The following is a 20,942-nucleotide window of genomic DNA, read 5'->3' as shown; positions in this document are numbered from 1 at the left end:
AAAAGATATACCTGAATCGATAGTGAAATTGAACAAATTTGTCGTAAGTTATTTTGTTGTAAATTATTCAAATTATTCAGTATATGAAAGGAGTTCGGTTCAGTGGTTTTGCTTGTCTTTATTTGCTTTTTGTGTCCCTTTCAGGGATTAATAATTTTCTAGATGAGGGTTTATGCTGGGGCGGAACCCTTAATGGAGGATGGAGAGGGAGAAGAAGCAGAGTATATCACGCTGAATGGTCAACGTACAGAGTAAGAATCTTTCTCTTCTATAGTTTTATTTTTAATGTATTTTATTTTGTATACTATTAATCGTACTATACTCAATTCTCGCTTAGCTATGATTGTGGCATATACGTCATGAAATGACTTGAAACAATTGATCCACGAAAGATCAAAAGCGGGAAGAGATATCAATATAAAGCTTGGATGCAAGTAAGTACTTTCTAAATTAATAAAGTTCTTTTATTTCTTATTTCGGTTGGTTTCATTTCTTATGTAACTAATTCCTTTCAATTGAAAAGTAGGAAGGGATTGACGGCTTTAGGTACGAATATGGTCCACATATCCTGTTGCACGAAATGAACAAAATCAGAGACCAAGTGATTTGGGCATGTGAAGTAATTAGACTCCCGAAGCCATCTGCTGCCCTCTCCAGCCCTTATTGTAAATTCTCATATGTGGATTTAGAGAGTAAATAGGATATACTATGGTTCACTGGTTGTAATTAACAATTTTTTGTTTAAGTTGTTTAAAAAAGCAAACAATACTTCTTTCATTGTATTCATGTGAATATTAATGTAAATGTTAATCTATATATCTGATCTTAATATCAATGTATATATCTGATGTTAATATTTTTATCTGATTTAAGATGGATTGCTCCTTGTCCTGTCGGTCTGAGATGTTAATCAATATATCTATTGGAACTGTCTGGCTGCTGTTTTGTTCCAGCTTCACAGTGAATAGAATCAGCGTATTTATCAAGATATTAATAACCCCAAAAAATACAGTGAACTGAAATTAATACACTTGATAAAACGAAATTTGAATATATCAATATAGCAGGGAGCTAATTATAAAAAAATGTTTCTATCAGTGTTCAATTTCAAAAACACCTGAACTCTCTGACATAGCACACTATATTGACTATTAAATAAAGAAAAAAGTGACTTTTGAATAAAGAATTTCACAAAAGCAAATATCAAAAACAAAAAGAAGTGACTATTCATTAAACACTAACAACAGTCAGAAATTAACTCTTCTATAACCTCAGTGAACCAAAATTTGCTCATGAGTGAAAAGAAATTTATATTAATAAAAACTAAAATTCGTATAATCCTCTCTGAGATAATTCATATCCGGTGCATTGTAAAGGTTGAAACTTGACTGAATTGTTGATCTGCTGTCTAAAAGGTTCAAGTACAAAAGACATAATAAAATCGTATATTAGCAAAATGCACAAATGAATTTTTCCTTAATCGAAAGCAAATCAATTTTACCTCACTTGGATCTGTCTTTTTCTTTTTCTTCATGGCATTTGAGATCTTTTTTCCAGGTTTGATCCAAGTCTATTCTTGGGACGGCTTCTTGTTTTGATGCGTGGCGGGCTTTGAGGGTCGTTTACGTCGCTCAACGTCGCTTCTTCGTGGGATAACGAACTTTTTCTTTGCTTCTCTCTTGATATTCTTGCATCTCGGCCATGACCTTGTCAAACGCCCGATGCAGAATTCTGGTCAACTCCTCGGACTCGAATGCAAATTTGCATATATTGTGCAACCAAAACACTAAATCGTCAAATCTCTTGCTTCTCGGCTCCAGTAGAGGCTCATCTTGGCTGCTCTTGATGTGTGTGTGCCTCCTCTTTATGTTCTTACTCCACCGTTCCAGTATGTTTTTCGGTGCCACGTTATCCACTCGCTCGAAGCTTAGGATGCTCAGAGAATGGTGGCACAGTATGCCCCTTGACTCGAACAGCAGGCACTGGCACCTTACTCTCGTGATACTGCGTCGTAGGTGACGAAAAACTTGTTGAATGTGGAGTTGGAAACCTGCTCTACGACTTCATATGTTATAAACCTAAGGTGGAATGCATTGATCTTGTGATGCATTTTACTTTACCTCTATATTGTGCTTGAGCTTCCCTGAACTTCTCGTGGGTATACACGTGCTGAAACTGGGTAGAGCGAAAAACGAGTAACGCTAAAACGTTGGAATTTGAATTAAAGTGAAATAAACATCCTAACCATGAGTAAGTTTCAAAATAAAATTACTTATAGGAAACTAAAACAGGAAAAGAAGCTAACTACGTCCTAAACTAATCTCGTTGAAGAGGCTCCCCTACTTGCATCCTATCCTATCCTCGGTCAGGAGTCTTTAGTTATTCACGAATCGAGGTACCAGGGGTCTCCCTCCAACACCCTTTCGCGCAGTGAAGACCTGGTTCCGTTGCGTGGGATGGACCAAAACTCGACGGGGTGCCGAAGTGGGGGAATAAGGTACGTATTCTACCCTTGGACTTCCGCAAGTGTTCAACTCCTCCTCTGGATCCTCCTCCATGGTGTCTTCCTTCTGGCCAGGGTCGTCGGATTCCTCTTCCTCGGCTTCGGAGTCGGACTCGAGGTGTACCACCTTAGGTGACCGCTTTCTAGATGTTGAAGCATTCCTGTCTAGGAAGGTTATGACGGGCAGCTGGGGTTCTTCTTCCACGGGATCTCGACCTAAGTAGATAGTCTGGAGCACGGTAGTAGTGGTCGCAACTACCCACGCGTGCTTTGAGGGGTCATACTCAGAAGTTACCCTCGGGGGGCACTGCGTCGTCTCTATCCGCTGTGCCATGTTCCTCTGGAGACAGTATGGGAAAAGAAAGGGGGTGAGAACCTAGTGTCTCAGTAGGAGTGCTATGCAACACCTCCATATCCATCTCCAGCCCACGTGCGGGATTTTAAAAACAAACGTATAACACGGCATGTAATATGCATCTTTTTCTTTGTAAAACATGTGTATAAAAGAAAGGGAAAACATATAGGAAAATAGAAGGATAATCATCAACATAATCATAATTAAATCTAAGGAAAACATAGAACTTAAGCTTTCATTCGTGCCTTCTTTCTTTCTTAATTTATAACTTATATGGAGGGTATTGAGCTCAAACCGGTATAAGTGGGAGTCCCCTTCCCTTACCGAAGGTTCTTATCCCAAACGTTTTGGCGATCACCTTCCCTTACCGAAGGATCATCTCGATCGATCACCTTCCCTTACCGAAGGATCATATCGATATCTTGTCTTTGGGGGTCACCTTCCCTTACCGAAGGATCATTCCCTCAGTTTAATTTACAATCAAGGTTATTTAGACATACACAAGAATGGGGTCATATAAAAAGATATCTTATTATATAAAATTGATGGGATAGTCCCCTTCCCTTACCGAAGGTTCTTATCCCAAACGTTTTTCGATCACCTTCCCTTACCGAAGGATCATCTCGATTATCTTGTCTTTGGGGTCACCTTCCCTTACCAAAGGATCATTCCCTCAGTTCTTTAACAAGTACGGTTATTTAGGCATATACAAGAATGAACCATGCGAGAGGAGAGGCATATATCATGATAAAATAAGCATGTTTGAATAAGATTTTATACGAAAGTAGGTACTCTCGTCCCTAGAGGGGTATAAAATAGATGTACATTATAAAAAATAGGATATTAATTAGCTGAATAAAACAATTATAAGAAAACATATACTTTTGACCCTAAGAGGATATTAATGATATAATGTAAAAAGTATAATCTAAGTGCATATAGTAAGAAAGTGAATGTTTGAAATACTTGGATTAGATATTATAAAAAGTATGTACCCTTGATCTTTAAAATAAAGGAGCAATAATGATATAAGGGGTCATTTAGTTGCATATAATAAAATAGGGTTCCTTGAACAAGATATAAAAAGGAGCATGTACTCTCGATATTAAAGGAATAATAATAATGTAACGGTAGCAAAGGTCATGTAAGGGCACATAGTAAAATTAGGGAATGTTAAATAATTTAATAAAATGTTATAAAGGGGCATGTACTCTCAACATAAAAGGAATAATAATAAGGTAACGGTATCAAAGGTCATATAAGGGCACATAGTAAAATTAGGGAATGTTAGATAATTTAATAAAATGTTATAAAGGGGCATGTATTCTCAACATAAAAGAAATAATAATAAGGCAATAGTATCACAGGTCACGTAAGGGCACATAGTAAAATTAGGGAATGTTAAATAATTTAATGAAATGTTATAAAGGGGCATGTACTCTCAACATAAAAGGAATAATAATAAGGTAACGGTATCAAAGGTCATATAAGGGCACATAGTAAAATTAGGGAATGTTAGATAATTTAATAAAATGTTATAAAGGGGCATGTACTCTCAACATAAAAGGAATAATAATTAAAGGGTCATGTAAATACACATAGAAAAGATATGGGATACATATTAATGGATTTCCAGAGGGTATAATTGACAAAATAGATAATCATGCTTAATGTAGATGAGAGATAAGCAAAGAATAATTCATGCCATAAAATACATGAAAGGTGATAGCCATGCATGGATAGAAGAAGACAAAATAAAGCATACTACATGCCATAAGTAAGAAAGGCATAATTCCCTACTCTTTTTCTTAACGCTTCTTCGAGCCTGCCTCTTGTGTTTGCACACAGAATATTATTTCTTTGTAGAGAGAAGGGAGATGATTGGTATCTGAGAGGAGTGATTTTCTACCTATGGGTGCTCTCCTATTTATATACGTCTGGGGATGGAGTGGTTGGGATATTTTAAATTTCAAACTGAGGGCGGTTACTAGGTTCCTATCCAAAATTTCAAAATTCTAATCTTATCTCCTAACCGATTTTCAAACTTTGAAATTTAAATTTTGTTTCTAGAAGGGGTGGTTGTTACATTATCACCCCCGTAAGAAAAGAATTTGTCCCCAAATTCCATGTCTGAACTTGGTCGATACGGGTCATCTTAATTAACTTAGGGGCCTTACTGAAATTTTCTATTGTTGGGGAGAAAAGAAAATCCTCACCACGATTGTTACCTGTAAACAAATTTGGGAACTTCTGTCTCATGTCTGCCTCTTTTTCCCACGTGTAGTCTCTGGAATTGCCGCTACCCCATGCCACTTTTACCAGTTGTATCGTCTTGCTCCTTAGTTGCTTCATGCTTCTGTCTACAATCTCCATGGCTGGTAGTTCAAAAGTCAGGTCGTCTTTGAGTGTTACATCCTCTTGCTGCAACACATGGCTTGGATCGTGCTGGTATTTTCAGAGTTGGGACACGTGGAACACGTTGTGTAGTCTTGATAGATTTGGTGGTAGGGCAAGCTAGTATGCCGACTTTCCTATACGCCGGAGGATTTGGAATGGACCCAGGTACCGGGGGCTTAGTTTTCGTACCTTGAGAGCCCTTCCTACCCCGGTGGTGGGGGTGATTTTTAGGAATACGTGATCGCCTTCCTGAAATTCGAGGGGTTTTCTTCGTTGATCTGCATAACTCTTTTGTCGACTTTGGGTGGTGCGTATTCTTTCTCTTATCCTCTTGATATCTTCTGTGGTCTGTCTTACTAACTTCGGTCCTAAGTAGCCTTTATCTTCTGGTCCGTACCAACATAAAGGAGATTGGCATCTTCGCCCGTACAGTGCCTCATATGGTGCCATCCCGATGCTACCATGGTAACTGTTGTTATAAGCAAACTCGATCAGTGGTAGGTGACTCTCCCACTTTCCTGGTCTGTCCAGGACACAAGCTCGTAACATGTCTTCCAACGTCTGGATGGTCCTCTCTGTTTGTCCATCTGTTTGCGGGGGGTACGATGTGCTCAGGCACAATTTTGTCCCGAATGCCTTCTGCAGTGCGTTCCAAAACCTCGAGGTAAATCTTGGGTCTCTGTCCGAGACTATGGTTGTTGGTACCCCATGTAACCTCACGATCTCTTTGATATATAGCGTGTCTAGTCTTTCCAATGAGTCGGTCGCCTTGACTGGTAGAAAGTGGGCAGTCTTTGTAAGTCGGTCCACGATGACCCATATAGCGTCACGCCCTGTTTGAGTACGAGGTAGTCCCATGACGAAATCCATCGATATGTCTTCCCATTTCCACTCTGGGATGCCAAGGGGTTGCAATACCTCTGATGGTTTCTGATGTTCAATTTTTACCTTTTGACAAACCAGACATTTATTCACGATCGTAGCTAAATCCTTTTTCATCCCTGGCCACCAGAACATCTTTTTCAAATCATGGTACATCTTTGTCATGCCAGGATGAATGGTAAAATCTCCTTTGTGGGCTTCTTCCGCAATCTTGCTTTGAAGATCGCCTTCCTTTGGGACACAGATTCGACCTTGGTATCTCCACACCTTGTCCTCTCCTTCGGTGAAGCCTTTCAATTTTCCTCCTTTGACAAGGCGCAGGGTTTCTTGAAAATCGGGATCGGAACTCTGCGCCTTAGTTATTTGTTCTTTGAATTGACTTGCTACTGTTAGGTGGTTCAGACGTATGCTTTTTGGAGCGAGGGTGACTTGTAGGTTCATGTCTCTGAAATTCTTTATCAACTCTGCCTCTTTTATCATCAGCCATGATGCCTTGAGTACCTTCCGACTCAGAGCATCAGCCACCAAGTTAGCCTTTCCTGGGTGGTAATTTAGAACAAAGTCATAATCTTTAAGAAACTCCATCCACCTCCTTTGTCGCATGTTGAGTTCCTTCTGGTCGAACAGGTACTTTAAACTCTTATGATCGGAGAATACTTGAAACCCAACTCCGTACAAATGATGCCTCCATGTCTTCAGCGCAAATACTATCGCGGCTAGTTCAAGGTCGTGAGTTGGATAGTTGGCTTCGTGGGTCTTCAGTTGTCTTGACGCATATGCCACTACCTTTTTGCATTGCATTAGTACGCAACCCAATCCTTGTCCTGAGGCGTCACAGTAAACTTCGAAGGCCATATCGGGGTTAGGTAAGGCTAGTACTGGGGCGGATGTCAAGCGACACTTTAACTCTTGGAAGCTTCTTTCGCAGTCTGGCGTCCAAGCGAACGGGGTATCCTTCCTGGTTAAACGGGTTAACGGCAGGGCTAGTTGAGAAAACCCTCTTATGAACCTTCTATAGTAGCCCGCCAATCCTAAAAAACTCCTTATTTCTGTGACTGACGTCGGCCTTTCCCAGTTTAGTACCGAGTCTACCTTACTGGGATCCACTGATATTCCGTTGCCGGAAACCATGTGTCCAAGGAATTGTACCTCCTTCATCCAAAACTCACACTTGGATAGTTTTGCGTACAACTTCTTCTCTCGAAGGGTTCCCAGTACTACACGCAAGTGCTCCCTGTGTTCTTCTTCTGTCTTGGAGAAAATCAAGATATCATCTATGAATACTACCACGAAACTGTCGAGGTAAGGTCGAAAAATCCTATTCATGTAGTCCATAAAGACGGCGGGGGCATTGGTCAACCCAAAAGACATTACTGTGAACTCGTAGTGTCCGTATCTCGTTCAAAATGCTGTCTTTGGAATGTCTTCCTCTCTTACCCTTATTTGATGATACCCTGATCTCAGGTCAATTTTTGAGAACACTGTTGCACTTTGTAGTTGGTCCATTAAGTCATCTATTCTTGGGAGGGGATACTTGTTCTTCACCGTGATTTTGTTGAGTTGCCTATAGTCCACGCAGAGACGCATGCTGCCGTCCTTTTTCTTCACAAACAATACCGGAGCTCCCCAGGGAGAGGCACTTGGTTGGATGAATCCTTTTTGCAGCAGCTCCTCTAGTTGGTTCTTCAGTTCAGTGAGTTCCAATGGAGCCATCCGGTAAGGGGCTACGGAGATTGGCCCTGTCCCAGGCATCAGTTCTATGGAAAACTCAACCTCTCGTGTTGGGGGAAACGAGGGTATATCTTCGGGAAAGACATCTGAAAAGTCTTGTACTACTGGTATCTCACAGAACTCCTGATGGGAATATGCTTTTACCGAGTTTAGCAAGGCATATCCTTGCCTCGTACGTGTGTCTTCGGAGGATCTTGGAAGATCACGTGTGTCTCATGTGGGTTGGGAAGGGAAGATGACTTTTCTCTCAAAACAATCTAACAAGACGCGGTTTTTGTTGAGCCAATCCATTCCTAGGATGATGTCTAATCCTACTAAAGGGAGGCACACTAGGTCAGCAAGGTATGATCTATCTGAAATGAGGATGCGAACCCTCTGGCAAACCTGCTGAGTTTCGACACTCTTACCGGTTGGGGTGGTTACTAGTAGGACATATGGTAGTTTGGTCATGCATAAACTGATTCTACTAGTAGCAGAGAGAGATATAAATGAATGAGAAGCACCAGTATTGTATAGGATAGTTAAAGGAGCTCCATTAATTGTGCACTTACCCTCGATTCGATCTTCTGACTGGTGGGCTTCCTCGCTGCTGAGGGCAAAGACTCGTCCTTGACGTTGGGGTGCATTGGCAGGGGGTGGGGGAACTGCTGGACATTCCCTGGTGATATGTCCTGGCTGAAAGCACCGGAAGCAGACATTTTGTCCGGCCAGGCACCTGCCCCTATGTTGCTTTCCACACGAGGCACATTCCTTGAGTTCGGTGGCCTTTGGTGAGGTGTCGGTGGGAGGTTTCTGGCGGTTTGTGCCCTGTTGAGATTGCCTTCCTGTAGGTCTTCCAAGAAAGGCCTTCTTCTGTGACAGCTGCTGAGAAGATCCTTGATTTAGCTGCCTTTTCTTGAAAGCCTCGCTTCTTTCTGACGCTAGTTTCTTGGTGCATTCTTCGATCACCTGGCACTTGCTAACAAGGGAGGAGAACTCCCGGATTTCCAGTGGGGCTATTGCGGTTAGGATCTCTGCCCTGAGCCCTCCTTGATACTTCATACATTTCCACTTTTCATCTGGATTAGCCTTATACATTGCAGAAAATTTGCAGAGCCTCTCGAACCTCTCTGTGTATTCCGCAATACTCATCCTATCTTGCTTCAGTTGAAGAAACTCCATCTCCTTGGACTCTCGAACAGAAAGGGGGAAGTACTTCTTGTAGAAAGCTTCCTTGAAAGTGGCCCAGCTGATATCTGTTCCCGCATCCTCCAACAACCGTCTTGCTCCATCCCACCAGAATTCGGCATCAGCTTTGAGCATGAAGGTAGCGTAATTCACTTGCTGCACCTCCGTGCATGGAAAAATTGTGAATACTTTCTTCATTTCTGTCAGCCATTCCTCTGCCTTATCAGGGTCGAGGGCCCCACGGAAGTCAGGCGGACCAATCTTCTTGAAGTCAGCAAAAGTCGTACGGGTTTGTCCTTCCTCCAGTCTGGGAGTATTGGGGTCCCTGTCCCCAGTGGACAGTTGTTGAGCCATCAGAGTAGTGGCTTGGGCCTGCTCCTTCATTGCCTTGGCCATCTCCTTCATGTGCTTTACTAGGGTTGAGGAGCTCGAGCTCGTTCCACGTGGGCGTCCACGACTGGCCATGGGTCCCCTGTTTATGGATAACCATAGGAAGAGGTTTCATTAGTCATACCTCCTAGGATCGACTTTGCTCTGATACCAATAATGTAACACCCTAAGTTCTTATACTATCGTGGGGGTTTTTAGAATAAGGTGCCACACTTGAGCCAAAAAAAGAATGACTTAATCGTTACGCGAGGCAGGAGTAAAAACGTGTAGAGCGAAAAACGAGTAACGCTAAAACGTTGGAATTTGAATTAAAGTGAAATAAACATCCTAACCATGAGTACGTTTCAAAATAAAATTACTTATAGGAAACTAAAACAGGAAAAGAAGCTAACTACGTCCTAAACTAATCTCGTTGAAGAGGCTCCCCTACTTGCATCCTATCCTATCCTCGGTCAGGAGTCTTTAGTTATTCACGAATCGAGGTACCAGGGGTCTCCCTCCAACACCCTTTCGCGCAGTGAAGACCTGGTTCCGTTGCGTGGGATGGACCAAAACTCGACGGGGTGCCGAAGTGGGGGAATAAGGTACGTATTCCACCCTTGGACTTCCGCAAGTGTTCAACTCTTCCTCTGGATCCTCCTCCATGGTGTTTTCCTTCTGGCCAGGGTCGTCGGATTCCTCTTCCTCGGCTTCGGAGTCGGACTCGAGGTGTACCACCTTAGGTGACCGCTTTCTAGATGTTGAAGCATTCCTGTCTAGGAAGGTTATGACGGGCAGCTGGGGTTCTTCTTCCACGGGATCTCGACCTAAGTAGATAGTCTGGAGCACGGTAGTAGTGGTCGCAACTACCCACGCGTGCTTTGAGGGGTCATACTCAGAAGTTACCCTCGGGGGGCACTGCGTCGTCTCTATCCGCTGTGCCATGTTCCTCTGGAGACAGTATGGGAAAAGAAAGGGGGTGAGAACCTAGTGTCTCAGTAGGAGTGCTATGCAACACCTCCATATCCATCTCCAGCCCACGTGCGGGATTTTAAAAACAAACGTATAACACGGCATGTAATATGCATCTTTTTCTTTGTAAAACATGTGTATAAAAGAAAGGGAAAACATATAGGAAAATAGAAGGATAATCATCAACATAATCATAATTAAATCTAAGGAAAACATAGAACTTAAGCTTTCATTCGTGCCTTCTTTCTTTCTTAATTTATAACTTATATGGAGGGTATTGAGCTCAAACCAGTATAAGTGGGAGTCCCCTTCCCTTACCGAAGGTTCTTATCCCAAACGTTTTGGCGATCACCTTCCCTTACCGAAGGATCATCTCGATCGATCACCTTCCCTTACCGAAGGATCATATCGATATCTTGTCTTTGGGGGTCACCTTCCCTTACCGAAGGATCATTCCCTCAGTTTAATTTACAATCAAGGTTATTTAGACATACACAAGAATGGGGTCATATAAAAAGATATCTTATTATATAAAATTGATGGGATAGTCCCCTTCCCTTACCGAAGGTTCTTATCCCAAACGTTTTTCGATCACCTTCCCTTACCGAAGGATCATCTCGATTATCTTGTCTTTGGGGTCACCTTCCCTTACCAAAGGATCATTCCCTCAGTTCTTTAACAAGTACGGTTATTTAGGCATATACAAGAATGAACCATGCGAGAGGAGAGGCATATATCATGATAAAATAAGCATGTTTGAATAAGATTTTATACGAAAGTAGGTACTCTCGTCCCTAGAGGGGTATAAAATAGATGTACATTATAAAAAATAGGATATTAATTAGCTGAATAAAATAATTATAAGAAAACATATACTTTTGACCCTAAGAGGATATTAATGATATAATGTAAAAAGTATAATCTAAGTGCATATAGTAAGAAAGTGAATGTTTGAAATACTTGGATTAGATATTATAAAAAGTATGTACCCTTGATCTTTAAAATAAAGGAGCAATAATGATATAAGGGGTCATTTAGTTGCATATAATAAAATAGGGTTCCTTGAACAAGATATAAAAAGGAGCATGTACTCTCGATATTAAAGGAATAATAATAATGTAACGGTAGCAAAGGTCATGTAAGGGCACATAGTAAAATTAGGGAATGTTAAATAATTTAATAAAATGTTATAAAGGGGCATGTACTCTCAACATAAAAGGAATAATAATAAGGTAACGGTATCAAAGGTCATATAAGGGCACATAGTAAAATTAGGGAATGTTAGATAATTTAATAAAATGTTATAAAGGGGCATGTATTCTCAACATAAAAGGAATAATAATAAGGCAATGATATCACAGGTCACGTAAGGGCACATAGTAAAATTAGGGAATGTTAAATAATTTAATGAAATGTTATAAAGGGGCATGTACTCTCAACATAAAAGGAATAATAATAAGGTAACGGTATCAAAGGTCATATAAGGGCACATAGTAAAATTAGGGAATGTTAGATAATTTAATAAAATGTTATAAAGGGGCATGTACTCTCAACATAAAAGGAATAATAATTAAAGGGTCATGTAAATACACATAGAAAAGATATGGGATACATATTAATGGATTTCCAGAGGGTATAATTGACAAAATAGATAATCATGCTTAATGTAGATGAGAGATAAGCAAAGAATAATTCATGCCATAAAATACATGAAAGGTGATAGCCATGCATGGATGGAAGAAGACAAAATAAAGCATACTACATGCCATAAGTAAGAAAGGCATAATTCCCTACTCTTTTTCTTAACGCTTCTTCGAGCCTGCCTCTTGTGTTTGCACACAGAATATTATTTCTTTGTAGAGAGAGAAGGGAGAGGATTGGTATCTGAGAGGAGTGATTTTCTACCTATGGGTGCTCCCCTATTTATATACGTCTGGGGATGGAGTGGTTGGGATATTTTAAATTTCAAACTGAGGGCGGTTACTAGGTTCCTATCCAAAATTTCAAAATTCTAATCTTATCTCCTAACCGATTTTCAAACTTTGAAATTTAAATTTTGTTTCTAGAAGGGGTGGTTGTTACACCTTACTCTCGTGATACTGCGTCGTAGGTGATGAAAAACTTGTTGAATGTGGAGTTGGAAACCTGCTCTACGACTTTATAATGTTATAAACCTAAGGTGGAATGCATTGATCTTGTGATGCATTTTACTTTACCTCTAAATTGTGCTTGAGCTTCCCTGAACTTCTCGTGGGTATACACGTGCTGAAACTGGGCCTCTGTTGCTGATTTTGTTGCACACGGTATCACGGTGTGAAAATCTGAAGCGTCGAATTCTCTCTCTCTTTGCTCTCTGCTTGCTAGGCAATTGTCGTATTGCTTCACAAATTTTCTCAAGGAGATGTTGCATGTGATGAACTTATTGAAAAATGCGTGCATGCTCTTGCTCCTTTGTGTGCTTGTCATCCGGACCCAGAAGTGGTGATCTAGGTAAACTGGAATCCATATATGCCGATCCTCGTACAGCTCTGCAGAATGAACCGAACTGGTTAGCTGTACTAAATCGAACTGTGTGCATGTTTTGACATAAAAGATAAAGGCATGAAAATATTTCGAATTAAAACCTCGGTTACCTGAGAGCAACTTGTTGCCTCCCGAGACCAAACTTTGTGATGAAATCATTCCAGTTTCTGTCAAATGCATCTTTTGTGAACGAGTTCCAAACGACGTGGCTCATCTCTTGTTCGATTTCTTCGTGTCGCTTGTAGCTGTTTAGTTTTTTTGGAATCTTCTTCATGATGTGCCAGATGTACCAGCAGTAAATTGTTGTTGGCATGCACATCTCAATGGCCCTTTGCATTGATGCGCATTGGTCAATGAGAATGCCTTTTGGTGCCTTGGCTCCCATGCAACGGAGCCAACACTCAAATAGCCATTTTAAGGATTGGATGTTCTCATTTTTCCTCAGCGCGCATCCCAGAAGTGTCGACTGATCATGGTGATTCACGCCCACAAAAGAACCAAAAACCAGATTGTACCTGCATAAATGCACACTCTCACAAATTGGTGAACCGAAATGTGTACGTAGGGTGAACGTACAAACTTACTTTGGCTGAACCGAATACCTGTTTGTGTTGTGCGTGGTGTCGAATGAAACGACATCTCCAAAATACTAGCATGCCGCCCTGCTTCTTGCGTCAGCCCAGAATGCATTTTGATGGAGTGATCACCTTTGAGGTTGAGCTCAAAAAATAAATTTTAGTTCTTCTCTTTCATTCTTAATAGGTACTTCCCAAATTCTTTGGTGTCGTCTTATTTAGACACATTCCATACTTCCCGTGTGATGTAATTTCTCACATATTTTTCTATAAAACTTAGTTCACGGTGATTGCCGGTTGTTGCTACGAATGATTGGTAAGTTTTGCTAGGTCTAATTCCGGCTTCCTTGTTGGTTTCAATGGTGCGACGCACGAACATGCTTAGCTCTCTGTGTTGTTTGAGCATCTCTGCCCGGTCTGGGCAGCAGGGGTGTGAGTGATTCAAAACAACTTTAGAAATTGTCCAAAGACCTGCGTCCTTCAATATGTGTATATATATCCTGGCCGGACAGTTTATGCCGGCTGAGGGATTTGTCTTCAGAGTAGGAGATATCTTAGATTTCCACCTCCCGTCTCTGCTGCATACAATAAGTTGATTCTTAATCTTGTCTCCGTCCCAAGTCGTGTTCCCTTATTTTCATAGAAAAACCGGCAAGTTTAGAATAATTTTTGTAAAATTTTTCGGCTTCTTCTAATGTCTTGAAAATCATCCCGACCTTTGGTACAAATTGTTCATCCACAACACACCTGGTCTGCAGAATAAATCGAACATGTTGTTATGGTGAAACAACAGTATAAAACTAGATGAATGACATATTATCCATTATATAATTTCAAATTCAAATAGCTTTCTGCATAATGAACTGAAAACATCATTATAGTGAAACAATTCTATAGTACTGAGTGAACAAAACATAATCCATTATATAAAATCAAATTCAAACAGCTTTCTGGATAATGAACCGAAACATATACCCATGGTGAAGCAATTGTATAGCACTGAGTGAATGAAACAATAATCCATTATACAAAATCAAATTCAAAACACCTCTGTCTACAATTTAGATATTATCAATTCAATTCAATTTAGATTCAGATTCAGAACACATCCGTCCATTCAATTCAATTCAAATAAAATTAGCAGTTGCATTCTATTGAATTCAATTCAAAATTGAATAATCCAAACCTTATCAGCTTGATTCGTTTCAGAAGAATAATCCAAGTCGCTTTCATTCAACTGATTTGAAGTTGATTCATTCATTGTTTCAATTTAGAAGTTCAGAGCAAAGAAGAAAACGAAGAAGAACAAGAACGACCAACCTTATTACGTTGAAGTCAATCCAGATCCATCACGAAGAACGCGAGTAGAGAAGAAGAAGAACAAAAAAGAAAATGTCGAGAAAGGAGAACGACGAAGCCTATAACGCGAGCAGAGAAAGAAAGAAAGAAAGAAAAAGCAAGCAGAGAAAAAAGTTTACGTTGCAGCAGCAAATTTACGTTGAGCAAAGGTCATACAAGGTTTACGTTATATTAAGCGCGTGAATCACAAACGATTTGGAGATTGGAAGACGCGCGTATGATAAAAAAAACTTGGATAACATCCATGTAATTTTTACATAGATGTAGAATATTTTAAATTAAAATACCATACTAACAGCAGAATTAAATCCAGCAGCTGCTTAAATAATCTACTTAAATTCTATCCACATTGTTTATTTATTTTTGAAATCTTATTTCCCCTATTCTAAACTAATTCAATTCTCGTATAATCGTTTATATAATAATGTGAAGGTACTACTCAACTTTCTCTCTCAATTATATAAGAGATCATTCCTAATAATATGAAAATAATGCTATTTTTCTAATATCGTATAATAGTCTTACTAAACATTATTCTTATATGTGAAACATGTATCATACATTTTTTCCCGTGACTTTGAATCATCTACTAACTAGCATTTAATTTTAGATACAAGTTGCTACAAATATAATTATTTAATTTATGTTGGTGTTTTTCCGAACGTTCTATCCACTTAAATTAAAAAAAAAAGTAATTTTATAATATAATATCAAAATTTTCATGATATAAAATTTTAAAATTCAAATTTTGTTGATTACAATTTTTTTTTTAATATAAGACAAATAAAATATGTGTTAAAAATATATAACTATTCACATGTATGTGCTTCCACATTAAAAAAAATGATTTCATAATACAAGTATTGTAAATTAAATTAAATAATGAAATACTATATATGTACAAATAGATTATTCTAAGCCATAAATAAACAGATAATATGAATTCTCTTAAATATTATCAGCTGGATACGAAAAAATATTAAAAATTATAAATAAAAAATTGTGAGCTGTTAATTTTTTTTTAATTCTTTACAAAACAAATAAAAACAAATAATATACCTCATGCTATATATATATATATATATATTAACTAGTAACTAATATCCGGAAATGTAAACGAATGAAATCATGCCATATATATAAGTAGGGTTGTATTGAGAAAATAAAAAAGATAATAATAATCAATAAAAAATAAATTACATATAAAAGTTAAAAAATAATATACATCCAAAATTTAAAAATATTTATATTAATCAATTATCAGTTATTATTTTATTATTTGTTCGTATTTTTTTCTTACACATGAACATCATATGATATCTATGAAAGAAATAGAAAAATAATATATATGATTTTGTCATCATCACGTGTGAGTGCGCGCAGCAAATGGCGGGTTTAAGAAGACATTGATGGAAATTTTGACTAACTAAATATAATTCAACCTTGCAATGAATTTGGGTCATGACTCATGACCCCACCCGCACTCACACCAAGCTGATCACCGTTATTATATTTTATAACTTTTAGATATACAATTAGGTAAATTCTATTATGATTATTGGTAAAAGATATAATTATTTATATTATTTTTTTATTAGTTTAATTTTTTAGAATAAATAGTTTTATGATATGATATTATATAGAGTTCTATATTTGAGAAGTTTAGAGTTTGATTTTTGGAAAATTTTAAAAAATGTAAAAAATAACATAAAGCAAATAAAGAGAGAAAAAAAAGTCTATACAAAAATTAAGTAAATTCAAAAAGAGATTCTTATTTGAAGGAAAATTTTAAAGATATAACTATTTATATTATATTTTTCTATTAGTTTAAGCTTTTGAGATAAATGATAATTTCATGACAATTATACTATGGTAATTATAGTAATTATATATGCAAGTGTTGTTAAAATTAAAATTATATATTTTTTTTATATTTTGGTAATAATTTTTTAATTAATACTTTTTAAAAATTATTATTTAACAATAAAAAAATATTACTTTAATTTTAACCACATTTTTTAAAACATTATAATCATAGTAGTTATTATAATATAGTCATAATAAAATAATTCATACAATTAATTATATTTTTTTATTTACTTAAATCTTTGGAATGTATAGTTTAGTTTATAATTTGTACATGATATTAAATGTTTTACGAAAAAAAAATCAGCATAATAAGATAAACTGAAAAAAAAAATCTTAGCATGCAAAATCAAATAAATTCCTATAATGTCATTGAGATTTATAAAATTATTCAATTTGATTTTTAAAATTTTAATTTTACTATAATAGTTTTTAGATTGAACTTTAAACATCATAGTAATTCTTGGATATTTTTTTGATAATGACTAAATTATTTTAGTGTTAACATGACCAATAACGGATCCAAAAATTTTAAGTCGTGAGGATAAATACACAACACATAAAAATAATAAAAACATTTATATAAATATATTAAAATATATGAAAATAAATAATATGAAATATTAAAATATTAAATAATTTTTTATTTATTCATTATCAATATTGATATATTAATAAATAATAGTTATTAATTTAACTTTATATATAATAATAATAATAATAATAATAATAATAATAATAATAATAATAATAATAATAATAATAATACAAAAAAGTTGAGTAAAAAAACTCAAGGATATAAACCTTAACTAAATAATAAATTTATTAATTTATAATGCTGTAGTAATATTTTGTTTTTTATTAAATTGATTTAATATATATTTTTATCTTGTACTTTTAGATATAAATTAGAGTTTAATTTTAATATATAGACGGTATAAAATATATTTTATACAGTTGTTCAATTATGTATGTTCTTTTAGATGATCATTCACATAATCAATATAAAAAATAGATGTTTTATGATATCACATTACGTAATTGAATGCATATGTAAATTTATTTTATACTAATAATATATCCAAATTTAATTCTAAAAATTAAAAATATATATAAAATAAAAGAGTTAACTAACTTGTATCCTAAGGGAACATATTAAGAGTACAAAAATTTTTAAAATTTTAATACGTTAAAAAGTAAAAAAAAAATTTCAATAATTTTTTATCAAAAATTTTTTTATGGTGTTTTTAAAATGTGCCCTTATGGTATAGGTTATAAAAATTCTTAAAATATTTTGACACAAAATTTAATAGGTAATTTTTTTAATGTGGGGCGAATACAATTTTTCAATAAGGACACACATATATATATTTGTACATATACTTTTATGACTCATTTTTTTGGTTATGGAGGAGGGATTGGTGTTGTGCTAGGATATGGATTGAGGGGGTGCTACACCCGAATGTGGGACAGGTTTTGTCAGATTTGTAAAGGAAGTAATCGGACCCTCCGATTTCTATGTATTGAAAATTTTGTAAGCAAATCGGAGGGTCCGTTTTGCACTAGCACATAGGGGAAATCGGACCGTGCGATATGACCCAACAAAACGGATGGTCCGATTTCTTTGTTTGATTTGTTTTGGTTCGTTAAAGTAATCGCTAGGTCCGTTTTATGGTTGTGGAAAATTTTTTTTATTTACACTAATAGAAATCGGACCGTGAGTTTTCATTATTTTATTTGTTTAATAATAAGTGCATGCAAATCGGAGGGTCCGAGATCCCCTTTTCCACTCGCACGGTCCGATTTTCTTTTGCACTGACACCACATTAAAGTAAAGCTCCCCCCTCTTCCATAGCTGCGTTCAACTCATTCCAACACTCCATATAGAAAATAAAAAGCGTACTTTTATATATATATTTTTTAGAATGTTAGTAGAGAACTTGCCCTTGTAATCTACAAGGTGAATCCATCCCCTGGACGTGGCTATCCTACGTCATGCTAGAGTGTGCAACGACTAACTTAGCTAATAAGATTGCAATTTAGATCCAATTTGATCCTTCTCTTTCTATTTAATCCTAACATTCTTTAGTCCTTACCAAATTTTGTAAACGTTATCCCTTTTCTATATCAATGATTAATATTGTACTTGATTCTCTAATCTCAACCAACTACCTTCGTCTCTAATTTCTTCTACCTTATGAATATTTGGCAAACCACTGCTTAGTATTATTTTATCATGAAGCAGCGCTAATTTTCATAATTAGCATTAAGCATACACAACACAACTATTAGCCATCAAACAAAAAATATAATAATTAGCATAAATGCATTTCTATATATTCTCTATCATCACCATCACCAATCTTACCACTGAAATAGGTTGGTATCTTCGTGTGATTTCTCTACTATTGTTATTGTTGGGAGTAAAATCAAAGCCTTATTGAAGTGACACACAGTTTCTGAAAGATTTTAAGAATGGGATTCATCCAAGTTCTGTGAATTCCGGCTCCTACTTAAACTCATGCTTAAACTCATAGGACTTCATCTCGACCCGTCCGATAATCTACTCCCTCAAAAATTTACATGCAGCTTCAGGTGTGACTCCGTCATTTTCAAATTCAGTCAAGTCACTGAACTTGCTCTTGACCAGGTCGGCTACTCCAACTTGGAATCTTCTTTCCTACCTCCAAGCTTTGGATCTCTCCAACAACTTATTCTATGGCAACATCCCCGACTCCCTATCCAACTTGACTCGCTTGTACCAACTCGCCCTCTTCGGCAACTCCTTCTCCGACGCCATACTACCCTCTTCCATTAGCTCACTCTCTACTCTCGAAGAGTTTTGCCTCAATCACAACCACTTCACCGGAGCTATCCATCCACCTTCAGTAGCTTCAAGAACTTGAAAAGGTTGGAGCTTCAATCCAACAAGCTCCAGGGTTCGGTTCGGTTTCTTCATACTTGGGTCCTCTAAACCGCCTTAATTACCTCGACGCTAGTGACAATTTCCTAATCAAGGAATTGCCAATTTGGTTGTCAGCTTTTTTGATTTGTATTTTGATGAGGAACAATAAGTTGAGCAGAGTATTAAAACTAGTAGTGTTAAAAAACCTGAAGGACTAGTGGACCAATTGGATTTGAATTTGAACAAATTGAGTGGGCTAATTTATTTTGCTCTTTTTGAGTTTCCATCGTTGCAGCAATAAACAGTGTCTTTCAACGATTTTTTTTAATGGAAAGAAACTTTGTAGGATTTGAGAAGAGCAGATTGATCGCGGTAGACATAAACAACAAGAAGTTTAGGGGTACTTTGTTATGGTTCATGGTGTGGATGCCTCATCTTTTGCCATTGTCACTGGAGAACAACATGTAAAATGGCATGATACCAAGGGAGTATTAATAATTGATATGAAGAAGAAAAAGAAGAAGCATCACAAGAAAAAGAGGAAGAAGAAGGAGGAGGAGGTAACATTCACAAGATTTGGGAGGGACTAAAGAATCATAGGGTTAAATAGGAAGAAGGATCAAATCGGATTTAAATTGTAATCTCTAGCTAAACTAGCCGTTGCACACTCCAGCGTGACACAGGAAAGCCACGTTAGCACTGAACAGCTGAGTAACTACCAGAAAGATGCCTAGGAATCACTATAGTTTTCGGAGCTCAATTTGAGGGACCACTATAGTAAAATTAGAATTTCAAAGGCCAAATTGAAAAATCTCGTAAATTTCAGGAACTATTATAAAAAATTTACTTATACAAAATCATATTTTAATTTTGAAAGAAACTCCTGTATAATGTGATCTATTAAAAATATAATTATTTACATACTCTTTTTATTAATTTAAGCTAAAACCTATAAAAAAAAATCAAAATGCTAAAAATATACACTAATCTTACTTTCTTAATATTTTTTTTGGATAATTCTTAATTAACACATTAAAATAATAAAAGAATTCTTAAAAACATATTAGCCTACATATGCGCATACATACTGGCGCACACATAGAATATATCTTATGAGAATGAAAGAATAAATTTATCGCTATTAAATTTATTTAAATAGTTAAAATTAAATATACCTGCTAAATAATATATAGACAATGCAATTTCATGCCAGTGAATATTAGTAAGAATATATTTTTACTTATTGTATTTATAGTCATTATCTTTAATTTTTACTAAAATATACTTAATCATAAATTAAAATAATTAAATTTCAAAAAATCACATAATTAAAAAAAA

The 20,942-nt window shown here is 36.5% G+C and overlaps 2 protein-coding genes and 1 pseudogene across 2 annotated transcripts; 1 reads left to right on the top strand and 2 right to left on the bottom strand.

The window, feature by feature from the left end:
- Nucleotides 1-7,538: 7,538 nt before the first annotated feature.
- On the bottom strand, nucleotides 7,539-9,431 carry LOC148553751 (uncharacterized). Its single transcript, XM_088494872.1, has 2 exons — nucleotides 8,253-9,431; nucleotides 7,539-7,991 (listed from the first exon to the last, which is right to left on the bottom strand). The coding sequence occupies exons 1-2, from the start codon at nucleotides 9,429-9,431 to the stop codon at nucleotides 7,539-7,541; spliced, it is 1,632 nt and encodes a 543-aa protein (XP_088350998.1).
- Nucleotides 9,432-12,795: 3,364 nt separating this feature from the next.
- LOC148553750 (protein FAR-RED IMPAIRED RESPONSE 1-like) lies at nucleotides 12,796-14,735 on the bottom strand. The gene is made up of 4 exons (XM_088494871.1): nucleotides 14,661-14,735; nucleotides 14,222-14,226; nucleotides 13,010-13,414; nucleotides 12,796-12,904 (listed from the first exon to the last, which is right to left on the bottom strand). The coding sequence occupies exons 1-4, from the start codon at nucleotides 14,733-14,735 to the stop codon at nucleotides 12,796-12,798; spliced, it is 594 nt and encodes a 197-aa protein (XP_088350997.1).
- Nucleotides 14,736-19,023: 4,288 nt separating this feature from the next.
- Nucleotides 19,024-20,099, top strand: LOC148553749 (receptor-like protein 35; annotated as a pseudogene).
- The last annotated feature ends 843 nt before the right edge of the window (nucleotides 20,100-20,942 follow it).

This window comes from Arachis ipaensis, chromosome B7, assembly GCF_059453495.1.
Source record: "Arachis ipaensis isolate K30076 ecotype BB chromosome B7, ASM5945349v1, whole genome shotgun sequence".
NCBI classification, from domain to species: domain Eukaryota; kingdom Viridiplantae; phylum Streptophyta; class Magnoliopsida; order Fabales; family Fabaceae; genus Arachis; species Arachis ipaensis.
The sequence above is the reverse complement of the archived record's forward strand: the minus strand, read 5'-3'. Positions and strand labels throughout refer to the sequence as shown.

Excerpts from the sequence above, each read along its gene's own strand:
- LOC148553751 (XM_088494872.1), bottom strand. The coding sequence starts at position 9,431 with ATGGCCAAGGCAATGAAGGAGCAGGCCCAAGCCACTACTCTGATGGCT. Across the intron at positions 7,992-8,252 it reads AGAGTGTCGAAACTCAGCAG|GAGTTCTGTGAGATACCAGT; the intron begins GTTTGCCAGAGG and ends TATTCCCATCAG.
- LOC148553750 (XM_088494871.1), bottom strand. The coding sequence starts at position 14,735 with ATGAATGAATCAACTTCAAATCAGTTGAATGAAAGCGACTTGGATTAT. Across the intron at positions 12,905-13,009 it reads AGGCAACAAGTTGCTCTCAG|AGCTGTACGAGGATCGGCAT; the intron begins GTAACCGAGGTT and ends TTCATTCTGCAG.